Source organism: Arachis ipaensis, chromosome B04, assembly GCF_000816755.2.
Source record: "Arachis ipaensis cultivar K30076 chromosome B04, Araip1.1, whole genome shotgun sequence".
NCBI classification, from domain to species: domain Eukaryota; kingdom Viridiplantae; phylum Streptophyta; class Magnoliopsida; order Fabales; family Fabaceae; genus Arachis; species Arachis ipaensis.
In genome coordinates, this window is record NC_029788.2 from 4,017,161 (window position 1) to 4,030,247 (window position 13,087).

At 33.4% G+C, this 13,087-nt stretch overlaps 1 protein-coding gene across 1 annotated transcript in view; it reads left to right on the top strand.

Annotated features, from left to right (window-relative positions):
* Positions 9,188–13,087, top strand: part of LOC107638478 (transmembrane 9 superfamily member 1) — a gene marked incomplete in the record, with an annotated part of 5,224 nt that continues 1,324 nt past the window's right edge. Inside the window, 10 exon segments of the mRNA XM_016341778.2 lie at positions 9,188–9,396; positions 10,559–10,751; positions 10,833–10,937; positions 11,171–11,188; positions 11,283–11,380; positions 11,476–11,628; positions 11,782–11,916; positions 12,027–12,193; positions 12,428–12,522; positions 12,649–12,779. Coding sequence (XP_016197264.1) covers positions 9,319–9,396; positions 10,559–10,751; positions 10,833–10,937; positions 11,171–11,188; positions 11,283–11,380; positions 11,476–11,628; positions 11,782–11,916; positions 12,027–12,193; positions 12,428–12,522; positions 12,649–12,779 — 1,173 coding nt within the window.

The following is a 13,087-nucleotide window of genomic DNA, read 5'->3' on the forward strand; positions in this document are numbered from 1 at the left end:
CTAGTTAAATATATTTAAAAAAAATAGTTTTTATAAAAAAATAAAATAAAAACCAATATCTTTATTTTTCTATATATTCAATCTATTGAAAAAAACTATTTTTTATAACCAATGCTTTTGTTGCGATCTTTAGCCAAATTCTATCTGTTGTAAAATAAATAAGGAAGAGATAATAAAATAAAATATAAATAGAAAAATACTACTATCAGTATTTATTAATACTATTATACTACTATAAAGATAATATTATAATAATAGTATAAGAAGAAAAAAAAGTAAAGAAGTGCTTTATTGTATAAAAAAGAGAGAGAGCGAATATTTGTTGTTAATATTGTTGTGTGTATTGTCTGGTACCATACCTCCTATTTATACATGTATAGGGTTCATATTTTCAACCTTTATTAAATGTGAATTCTTTCTTGGTAACATGAATACTGAGTCACCCATGATATTAATGGGCATCCATATCCCTTGTGTTTATCACAACACTCTCATTTGGATGACCATTTAGGATTATTGCCTCGTTAAAATTTTACTAAAGAAAAACCCAATGAAAAAAAAAAAACCTTAGTGAAGGAAAAAGAGTACAATATCCTTTGTGATGGGGACTGCCTCATTAAAAACCTTGTCAAGAAAAATTCAATGGGAAAAGAACCTGACCAAAGAAAAAAAGAGTATAGTCTTCCCCTCTTGTCGACATCATTTAATGTCTCGAAATCGGCGCATCCCAATCTCATGTACCAATCTTATTTCAGTCCCATTTCTTTTCTGTAAAGACATAATTTATCGAGATCTCGTCATTTTCACAATTTTAAGGTACCTGAACGTCTTCTGGCGTTAAAACTATATCAGAATTTTGGACAACTGCAGGTGTCTTTACTATGTCTTTTTCAACAGGAATAGTATTTACCTCTTTTCTTTTTCGAGGATTTTTGTCTTTGGAACCGACAGGCCTGCCACGCTTCTGGTGTGTATTTGCTTTGGTGGCAATTTGTCCAACTGGGACATCAATTTGAATTGGGGCATTTTTCACTGGTATATAAGATTTGGTTATCCTCTTTGTATCGAAAAATACATCAGACAATTTATTTGCTATTCTTTGAAATGTATAATCTTTTGAACTTCTAGTTCACATTGCCCTAATCGAGGATCTAAATGCATCAAGGATGATGCATTCCAATTAAGTTCCTTTTCAGGAAGCTTATTCTCTCCCTCTAATGTTGGAAATTTTGATTCATCAAAATGATAATCCGCAAACCGGGATTTAAATACATCTCCAGTTTGTATCTCAAGATACCTCACTATAGAGGGAGAATCATATCCAACATATATTCCCAATTTTCTTTGGGGTCCCATTTTGGTGCGATTAGGTGGTGCAATAGGAACATATAACGCACATCCAAATATTATTAAATGGGAAACATTTGACTGCTGGCTAAAAGCTAATTGCATAGGAGAGAACTGATGGTAACTCGTTGGCTTCAAACGAATAAGTGCTGCGGCATGTAAAATAGCATGCCCCAAACCGAGGTTGGGAGATTTGTTCTCATAAGTAAGGGTCTAGCAATTAATTGGAGGCGTTTAATAAGTGATTCTGCTAACCCATTTTGTGTGTGAACATGAGCTACTGGATGTTCAATCACTATGTTCAACACTTATTCTATTAGCCATACAATAAGCATCAAATGCTTGGGAAGTAAATTCACCAGCATTATCAAGACGAATTACTTTGATTGGATTTTCTGGAAATTGTGCTTTTAATCGAATAATTTGAGCCAGTAATCTCGCAAACGCCAGGTTGTGAGAAGACAATAAGCACACATGTGACCATCTCGAAGATGCGTCTATTAGGACAATAAAATATCTAAAAGATCCACATGGTGGATGACAATGTCCACATATATCGCCTTGAATCCTTTCTAGGAATTCAGGGGACTCAAATCCAATATTTACTAGTGATGGCCTTAAAATTAACTTTCACTGAGAACATGCAGCACAACAAAATTCAATAAATTTAAGAATCTTTTGGTTCTTTAGTGAATGTCCATGGGAGTTTTCAATAATTCTTCGCATGAGAACATGCAGCACAACAAAATTCAATAAATTTAAGAATCTTTTGGTTCTTTAGTGAATGTCCATGGGAGTTTTCAATAATTCTTCGCATCATGGTTATTTCCGGATGACCCAGTCGGTCGTGCCAAGTTATGAATTCATTTGGGTTACTAAACTTCTGGTTTACAATGACATGTGATTCAATTGCTCTAATCTTGATATAATATAACCACATGAAAGTGAGGGTAATTTTTCTAATATAACCTTTTTATTTGAATCATGAGTTGTGATACATAAATACTCATGACCTCCCTCATTCATAGTCTCAATATGATATCCATTTCGGCGAATATCTTTAAAACTCAATAAGTTCCTTAGAGACTTGGTTGACAATAGTGCATTATTTATTATGAATTTTGTTCCACCGGGAAACAAAATTATAGCTCTTCCGGAACCTTCAATCACATTGCCTGAGTCAATAATAGTATTAACATATTCTTCTTTTGGCACAAGATGGGTAAAATATATATCACTTTTGAGAATGGTGTACGAACTTGCACTATCTGCAAGGCATACATTTTCATTATATATCCTTGCCATTTTCTTCAAAGACAAATAATAATAAAATGAGTAGCATACACAGTCAAATTGAATTCTTGATTGAAATTATTTTTCTAAAAAACACTGCACATAATGTCATATACTAAAATTTTATTTTAAAATTTGGCATATTCAAAGCATAAACATTAACATTTCATTGTTTTATATACATCACATTTGAAACTTAAATACATAGAAAATAAAACTTAACAATAAGTTCTTTACATTATTTATTTACATGGATACTTAACAATCCCACATATTAAACTATTCTATCATTGATCAAATGACCAATATTTCCTTTAGGATTCTCAAAGAAGTCAGATACATCATAATGAGTGGTGAAATTTTCAGCATCATTTGAAACAAAATTTGATTCCTTTCCTTTGTCATCCTTTTTCAAAGATGCTTGGTAAAGATTGACTAGGTGCCTTGGGGTATGACACGTACGTGACCAATGGCCCTTTCTACCACAATGGAAACACTTATCTTCTGTTGATTTATTTTGCCCAATATTTCTTTCTTTATCCCACTTCTGGTGAAAGCCTCTCTTCTGAACATAATTCATTTTCCTTCCATAATTTTTCTTATTATTAAAACCTTGCCATTTATCTCTTCTGGGGTAATTTGCCGCATTTACTTTAGGAAATGGGGCGGCGCCAGCTGGGCACGTTTCATGATTTTTTAAGAGCAACTCATTGTTGCGTTCAGCAACAAGAAAGCAAGAAATTAACTCAGAATATTTTTAAAATCCTTTTTCTTAATACTGCTGCTGTAGGAACACATTCGAGACATGGAAGGTCGAGAAAGTTTTCTCTAGCATATCATTGTCAGTTATCTTTTTCCTACATAATTTCATTCGTGAGGTGATTCGAAACATTGTAGAATTATATTCATTTATGGATTTAAAATCCTGCAGGCGCAAGTGCGTCCATTCATACCAGGCTTAAGGAAGTATCACCGTTTTTTTATGATTATACCTTTCTTCAAGGTCTTTCCAAAGATCTGCAAGATCTTTTAATGTGAGATATTCATTTTTCAATCTTTCGTCAAGATGACGACGGCAAAAAATCATGGCTTTGGCTTTATCCTTCTGGGATGCATTATTTTCAGCCTTAATGGTATCTCCAAGATCCATTGAATCAAGATGGATTTCAACATCTAATATCCATGATAAATAATTATTTCCAGATATATCAAGAACATTGAATTCAAGATGAGAGAGTTTCGACATAATGAAAATTTGTTACCTGAGTCTTCCTAAAAATTTGATTAGAGTCTCGTGCTGATAACGTGTTATAAAATAAATAAGGAAGAGGTAATAAAATAAAGTATAAATAGAAAAATACTACTATCAGTATTTACCAATATTATTATACTACTATAAAGATAATATATTAATATTATATAGTAGTATACGAAGAGAGAAAGTGAAGAAGTGTTTTATTGTATAAGAAAGAGATAAAGAGAATATTTGTTGTTAATATTGCTTTGTGTATTGTCTCGTACCATATCCCCTATTTATACATGTATAGAGTTCATATTTTCAACCGTCTTTAAATGTAAATTTTTTTTTAGTAACATAAATACTGAATCACCCATAATATTAATGGACATCCATATTCTTTGTCTTTATCACAACGCTATCATTATTTTTTTTCCCTCTGTTTTCCGGTTTTCCCACATAATTTACCTTGATTTTTGATGGGAGCTAAAAGAGGCATTCTCATCGTTACTTTTCTTTTCAGGCCCTAAGGTCGAAACAAAATAGGAAACTAAACTAAATTAGCATTCAAGTTCAAGCAGTACAAGCTTTTTGTTTGGGTTTTGGTACCTTTGTTTTTGGTCGGATTCGCTTTTGTTAGTTCTTTTTTTTTTGTCTTGGGTTTTTTTTGGATGGGGACTACTAATGTGTATGTGGTGCTGGGCTGCTATTTCTAATATTAATATTAATAATTAAGGATTAGCTTTCTCATTGAGAAATGATTAAATGTTGGTACTTTATCCGTGGCTCTCCATTGCCAGTTTGCCACGGCTTCAAATCCTTCTGAGCTAAAGCTAATAATAATAAGCTCATAAAAAATGTGTTACTACTTTGCGTAAAGAAAGGGAAATTAATGACTTTAAATTGCATTATATTACAGCATGTCATGTTAATAATATAAATTCTAAGTACTAAATGGCGAGTTTGTAATCAATTACACCAATTGAAAAAAGAGATTAAAGGAGTGTTTGGTTAGTGTTGTTTTAACATAATGATACATATATTAATATACAAAAAAAAAAAAAAACATAAAAATATACAAAATCTGTAACATGTTCGATTATGATGTAGAAGGCATAATAATTTAATTCAAAAATTATTTTTTTCTCTAAATTATTACCACCATTTTTCTATTAGAGTTACTACTATCATCATACTTTCTACAACCATCACTATTTTATTTTTAAATTTGCTGAAAATTATAAAATTTGGTTGAATGATTTATTTGTCAAACTAAAGATATTCTTTTTTTGAGACAAAATCGTATGACATGAAAATCTCATGTACAGTTTCTTTTAGAAGGGTGTGATATTACTATCTATCAGGTATGAATAGATCAACCATTTTGAATTGTTACTGATTTCACACCAAGAACTAATTTGGACAACTTAAATATCTTAATATAACAACAACAAAGTCTTATCCCATTAGGTGGGGTCGGCTACATGAATCAAACCACGTTATTGAATTTTATCATATATCATGTCTATAGAGAGACTATTTACATATAGATCTCGTTTGACCATTTCGATAATGGTCTTCTTAGGTCTTCCTCTGCCTTTCGTCCCTAGTCCATCTTCCATCTCATCCACCCTCATAACTGGGTGTTCTGTCGATCTTCTTCTCACATGTTCGAACCACTTGAAACGCGATTCTACCATTTTTTCACAATAGATGCTACTCCAACTTTCTCTCTTATATCTTCTTTCCTTATTCTATTCAATCGTGTATGACTACTCATCCATCTTAACATCTTCATCTCTGCCACACTTAGTTTATGTTCGTGCTCCCCTTTGACCGTCCAACACTCTGTACCATAAAGTATAGCCGGTCTGATAGCAGTGCGATATAATTTACCTTTAAGTTTTAAAGACACTTTTTTGTCACATATAAAATCAAACGCACTCTGCCATTTTGCCCAATCTGCTTGGATTCTATGATTTATATCATGTTCAATCTCTCCATTATCATGTATGATGCACTCAAGATACTTAAAATTATTAACTTTTGGTAGGATGTTGTCTCCAATCTTCACCTCTATATTAGGGTTTTTCCTTCGCAGACCAAACTTACATTCTATATATTCCATCTTACTACGACTTATGCGCAGACCATACACTTCTAGAGTTTCTCTCCGTAACTCCAACTTATTATTTAGGTCTTCCCTTGACTCTCCCACAAAGATGATATCATCGGCAAAAAGCATGCACCATGGTTCATACTCTTGGATATGCTCTGTGAGTACTTTCAAGACTAATGTGAAAATGTATGGACTTAAAAATGATCCCTGGTGTAATCCTATACCAATAGAGAATTTCTCTGTCACTACTCACACCACCTTGAGTCTTCACACTAGTTGTAGCCCCATCATACATGTCTTTAATTGCACGAATATATGTGATCCTTACTCTCTTTTTTTCTAAAACCTTCCATAAGACCTCCCTTGGCACCCTATTGTATGCTTTTTTCCAAATTAATAAACACCATATGTAGATCTTTTTTATTACTACGATACCTCTCTATTATCCTTCTTAACATGTATATCACTTCAGTAGTGATCTGACTGGCATAAAACCAAATTGGTTTTCTGTTACTTGTGTCTTTTGTCTCAGCCTCCGTTCTATCACCCTTTCCCATAACTTCATGGTATGGTTCATGAGCTTGATCCCTCTATAGTTTTCGCAACTTTGTATATCCCCTTTATTCTTGTAGATAAGTATCAATGAGCTCTTTCTCCACTCATCTGTCATCTTCTTAAACCTTAAAATCTCATTAAAAAACTTGGTTAACCAACTGACGCCTTTCTCTCTAAGATCCTTCCAAACTTCAATCGGGATATTATCGGGTCCTACTGCTTTGCCATTTTTCATCTGCTTTAGAGCCTTTTCTACTTTGAAGTCTCGAATCCTTCGATAGTAGTCGAAGTTTTGAAGTTCTTCCCTCGTGCATAACTGATCAAGGTTCGAAAGAGTCTTCTGTCCTTCATTAAATAACTCGTAGAAGTAACTCTTTCACCTTTTATTGATCTTCTCCTATTGAGCCAACACCTTCCCGTCTTTATCCTTTTTGCACTTAACATGATCCAAGTCTCTCGTTCTTCTTTCACGGCTCTTGACAATTCTATATATACCTTTTTCTATTTCTTTCGTGCCTAAGAACTGGTAGAGACCCTCATATGCTCTTGTTCTTATTTTGCTTACAGCCACTTTTGTGTTTTTCTTAGCCGCCTTATATTTTTTCCAATTATCTGCATTGCGATACAAAAACCACTCTTTAAAGCACACCCTTTTAGTCTTTATCTTTTCTTGTACACTCGCATTCCAGCACCAGGACTCCTTATCTCTTGGTCCTATCCCTCTAGATTCACTAAAACTTTCTTTTGCTGTTCTTCTAATAACTTCTGCCATCTCTCTCCACATTTCTTCTGCGCTTACGTTCCCATTCCACTTTGCCTCTTCTTCTACCTGTCTTAGGAAGCTTCTTTGTTCCTCATCTTTCATCCGCCACGACCTCGCATTGGGTTCTTCGTATGATGTTTTTTTGTCAACTTTTGTTCAACTCGAAAATCCATGACAAGCATCTTATGTTGTGTTAAACTTTCTTCCGGAATAATTTTACAATTAGTGCAAAATTTTCGGTCAACTCTCTTCAACAAGAAAAAGTCGATTTGAGAGTTTGTCATGCCACTCTTGTAAGTTATAAGATGTTTATTTCTCTTTTTAAAATATATATTTGCGATGAGGAGATCAAAAGTTAAAGAAAAGTTCAAAATAATTTTACCCTTGATATTGACCATCCCAAAATTATGGTCTCTATGAATATTTTTATATCCAGTAGTAGCTGCAAATAAAATAAAAGCCATCTAAACCGTAAAAGAATAAGAGGGTCAAAGAGAGAAAGAGATGACAGAAAAAAAAGATAGACATAAAAATGATGTTGATGTAAAAAATGAGTTAATGACTATGATAATTTACAAATAAAAAATAAAAAAAGGAATAGTGTTTTGATTTAAATATTATTTCAAGGCATTTATGTAATTATATAACACATCTTTTGTAATTCATCATAGTTTATAGTTTGCATAATTTAAATTTGACAAAGTATATATTTCATAAAAAAAATCTTTATTAAAATTTAAGCAAATGCACAAATAAGATAAGTCTTACAGTTCAGGAACATACGCCAAATTTATAACTTTTTCTTTAGATCTTTGTATTATTTGTACATTAAAAAAATCTACATTGAAGAGTTCCCTTAACTGAAAATGCCCAACTTCCATGCACATTTGTGTGTGTCTACTTTCATGCATATATAATTTTTATATATTAAGTTATTAACCACCAAATACATCACTTCAATATGCTAAATAAAGTAATTTGGTTCTCTAATTCAAATATATAACTAATTCTATATCGCCATATTCAAAAACGAAGAAATCATTTACATTTTCGTTAAAAAATATTCTATTTATTTTTTGTTCTCAATGTTGGGATAAGTTTTAAAATTGTCCTTAACATTTCAATCATCCTATTTAAGTCCCTAACGTTTTAAAATTGGCTCAATATTATCCTACCGTTAGAGATCTGTTAACAGAATTGACGGTAGGACAAAATTGAGACGATTTTAAAACGTTAGAGACTTAAATAGGACAAAAACGTTGGGATAAAAACGATACATAAAAATAAATTTTAATTTTATCCTTCAATAATATCAATTTTTTAATGTATATAATATTCAATTATTTTTTAATCACATCTAAGTAAATTATATTTAATCAAACTATTTTCATTCTAAATAAATTTTTTTATATTTTTATATTAACTTATAAAAAAATAAATTTATTTAGAATGAAAATAATGTGATTAAGTGTAATTTACTTATATATGATTAAAAAATAATTGAATACTATGTACAGTAAAAAATTGATATTATTGAAGGATAAAACTAAAATTTATTTATATGTATCGTTTTTATCCCAACGTTTTCGTCCTATTTAAGTCTCTAACGTTTCAAAATCGTTTCAATTTTGTCTCGCCGTCAATTCTGTTAACAGATTCCGTTGGCAGGACAACATTGAGTCAATTTTAAAACGTTAGGAACTTAAATAGAATGATTGAAACCATTAGGAACAACTTTAAAATTTATCCCATTAAAATGCATGCTTTTATTTTGTTTATATATATATATATATATATTATTTTTTTTTTGTAAAAATAAGAATTAAAAATAAAAAATTGGAATACAAGTAAAGGAAACATGCATTTCACTGTTTAGTTCGATTAACTGATTAAGCTTCGAGAGAGAGTTATAGTCTGAAATATTGGACGGTGTTGTGGTCTGCTTCTCTCTCTCTCTCTCTCTGCTCTTCAAGGTTCGAGATCCTGCCGTCGCCGGTGACCGCCATGTCCTTCAAATTCTCGCTCCTCTTCGTCCTCTTTCTCTTCCTCTCTGCCGTCTTCGCTTCCGAGTCAGATCACAAGGTAAGCCCTCCCTCATTTCCTGACTCTACTGTCCGATCTTTTATTTTTTTGGCTCAAATTTCGTAATAAGATCTGTTTCCTTGCTGTGGATCTATGACTCTCCATTTTGCATAGGGTTCTCTTAGTTTATGCTTTAGATTGTTGGAATTTTTGTGGCCTTAGATCTCATGCGCTTTGCTCCCTCGTCTTCGTTAGGCGCTTTTAATCGTTCAGGACTATGTGCAATGTAGATGCTTATGTGGCTATGAACTTCTGTTTCAATTTCATCCTGATGTATCATGATATTAGCTTAGGCTAGTTTTGTTTGAAAGGATTATGATCTTTAGATTGGACTTCTTCGGATAAGCTAAAATGGAGAACCTTGAGTTAACTACATATGAAACAGTGTGATTCAGTTGTAAGTTATGATGCAGCTATTCCAAACTAGGGGGTTGGCATTCACTTATGATTTACTCTCGCTTTCATTAATGTGACATGTCTATACTCTATAGTGTGATTATCTGGTTTGTTTACTTTAAGTATGGCAATTGTTTTGTTCTTTTTATGCGTCAATTGTCATTCTTACGATTTTGAAATAGGAATCCATGGATGGATGTAGATACCAGGATGTATAACTTGGCACTCGCTATAGAACGTAATACCTATTTTTAGCTCTCAGAGATAATTTCAACCTACCAATTTATTAGTAGTCATTCCTCTGTTTAGGCTGCCTATTGGCGAATCATTTTAGTTTTGTGAACAGTAAGATTTTTTATCTACTCCCTAAACTGCAGTTTGAGGGGGAAAAATAATAAAATGAAAATAAATAAGAGTTTCTGCTCTTCTCTGATATTTGAAGGGCTGGCGTGAGAGTCTACCTTTTCATTGAAACTTGCTGATTTTGGACTAAACATTAAATGGAAAGGGCTTGTGCTTGTATTGGGCTAATATCATAATTCAATCAATGTTACACATAAGTGGTATTTGTTACATGGATGTTCTTATTTAATTTCCTCAATTTACTTTTGAATACCCTTAGGCAGTTGTAAATGATTTTCTGACATCTTTATCAAAGAATCAGTCTGCCTGAGCCAGTGCTAAAGATCTAATGCATATCTTTCATTTATATCTTTTTGTCACCCATGGTTTCTGATTTAAATTGTGTATTTTCATTTAATTGCAGTATAACCAAGATGACCCAGTTACCCTTTGGGTGAACAAAGTTGGTCCTTATAATAATCCACAAGAAACATACAACTATTACAGCCTCCCATTTTGCCGACCACCTGGTCAACCTGCCCATAAATGGGGTGGTCTTGGTGAGGTCCTTGGTGGCAATGAACTTATTGATAGCCAAATTGAGATAAAGTTCCGAAGTATGCTGTCTTCTCTTGTCCTAGATGTTTCATGGAAGACCTATCAGTGGACAAAACTGATGTTATTTTGTTTTTCACCAGGAAATTTGGAGAAAACCACCTTTTGTCGTCTGGATCTCGATGAGGGGAAAGTTAAACAGTTTAAGGATGCAATAGAGAACAGTTACTGGTTTGAATTCTTCATGGGTATGTTGTGCAGTATTGATACAATGCCTATACTTTATGAGCTTTTGCTTGACATTGAATAATAATAGTGGCATAGCAATAATAGAAAACAGTTGCATGACTGAAACAATCAGAAAACACCGATTTTTTGCTTTATTTTATCTTGATTGTTTGGTGTATAACTTACATTTGACGCTGTTTCTTTCCTTGGTTTCTATAATGGTTGATCTTCAATGGGCAAAACACGAGTTCAGATGACCTACCATTATGGGGTATGCCTACAGCTGCTTCTGCTTCTTTATATTTATTTGATGACTTTGCGTTTCATTTGTGATCATTATCAAAGGTATTTTGTTCATGTTTAAGGATATGTTGGTGAGCTACATCCTGATAAGAACAGTGATAATGGCAAGCATGTCCTGTACACACACAAGAACATCATTGTTAAATTCAACAATGATCAGGTCAGAAGTGATTTAAAGATCTTCTCTATCTCATATATATATATTGGGGTACATGAAATGCCATGCTTAGGTCCATTATTTACATTCTCTTGCAGATCATTCATGTGAATCTCACTCAGGACAACCCAAAACCTTTGGAAGTAGGAAGACCTTTGGACATGACATATGCTGTCACATGGATTCCTACGAATGTCACTTTTGCACGCCGATTTGATGTCTACTTGGACTATCCATTCTTTGAGCATCAGGTTAATAAATGGTGCCAGTTTCGTTTTTTATTTTTTTTTTAGAATTTAAATTGAAAGTGGTGTATATCGTTGGTTACTTGCTACGTGCAAACTCATGTGGATCTTATCCTGGACACATAACTGAGAGAATTATCCTCTTGGACATTTTTGTAGATCCATTGGTTCTCCATTTTTAACTCTTTTATGATGGTCATCTTTCTTACTGGATTGGTCTCAATGATATTAATGCGAACTTTGAGAAATGACTATGCAAAATATGCCCGGGAAGATGATGATTTGGAAACTCTGGTAAGGCTTTCTTTAAGTTATTTTGTAGTAATTTACGGAATATATGTCCTTTCTTACGAGATAAAGCCATTATGGTTCTGATTCAATCTTTGGTGACGCTCAAATACCAGGAAAGAGATGTTAGTGAAGAATCTGGCTGGAAACTTGTGCATGGTGATGTTTTTCGGCCTCCTCGCAATTTGGTGATTCTGTCAGCTGTTGTTGGTACAGGTGCTCAGTTAGCATTACTGGTTCTTCTTGTCATCTTGTTGGCTATTGTTGGAATGTTGTATGTCGGGTAAGCACATAATGTTAAACCTGACTGGAATGTTGTTATGGATATTAAGACATTACTGTTAGTATCATTGTATAAACTATACAATTAATGCAATATTCGCATGGCAATTTCTCTTACAAGTCTCAATTTCAGCTATGATTAAGTAATTTATTCTAGTTTTTCTATTGGTTGTTCCTTTTTTTCCCTGGTCTTTTTCTCTCCCCTTTATTATGTTTAAATTTATCTAATTTGCAGGCGAGGAGCAATTGTCACAACCTTTATTGTGTGTTATGCTCTCACATCATTCATCTCTGGTTATGTGAGTGGAGGGATGTACTCACGCAATGGGGGTAAACATTTGCATTGGATGTTGCTTTATCTTGTATTTGTTTAGATTACTCTATACCAGCCATCCCCTCTCTCTCTCTCTCTCTCTCTCTCTCTCTCAATGATTACAATTAAATTTACGATTTCAGGTAAAAATTGGATTAAATCCATGATCCTTACTGCATCGCTGTTCCCGTTTATGTGCTTTGGAATCGGATTTATCTTAAACACAATTGCTATTTTCTATGGATCTCTAGCAGCAATCCCCTTTGGAACAATCTCCCCCCCCCTCCCCCCCCCCCCCAATTAAATGAGGGGATTGTACGTTAACGTATCATCGAGTGGAACATTAAGGTCTTCCTTCATTTATGTTTTATGTAGAGTTACTTATACGACGGTTTCCCTTCGTCAGGAGGGTACTATCTTTGATGGCTGCCACATTCCATGGTGAAAAAGAGTCCTTAGCCCGCTCCTTACCAGAAATGTGCTGTCCCTAATAAACCTCGTGGCGAGGTCAAAGAAGGTTGTTGACACGGTTCTTCACGGTCTCCCTTTCTCTACTTTCGGGTTTATTGTTTCTGTTGGTGC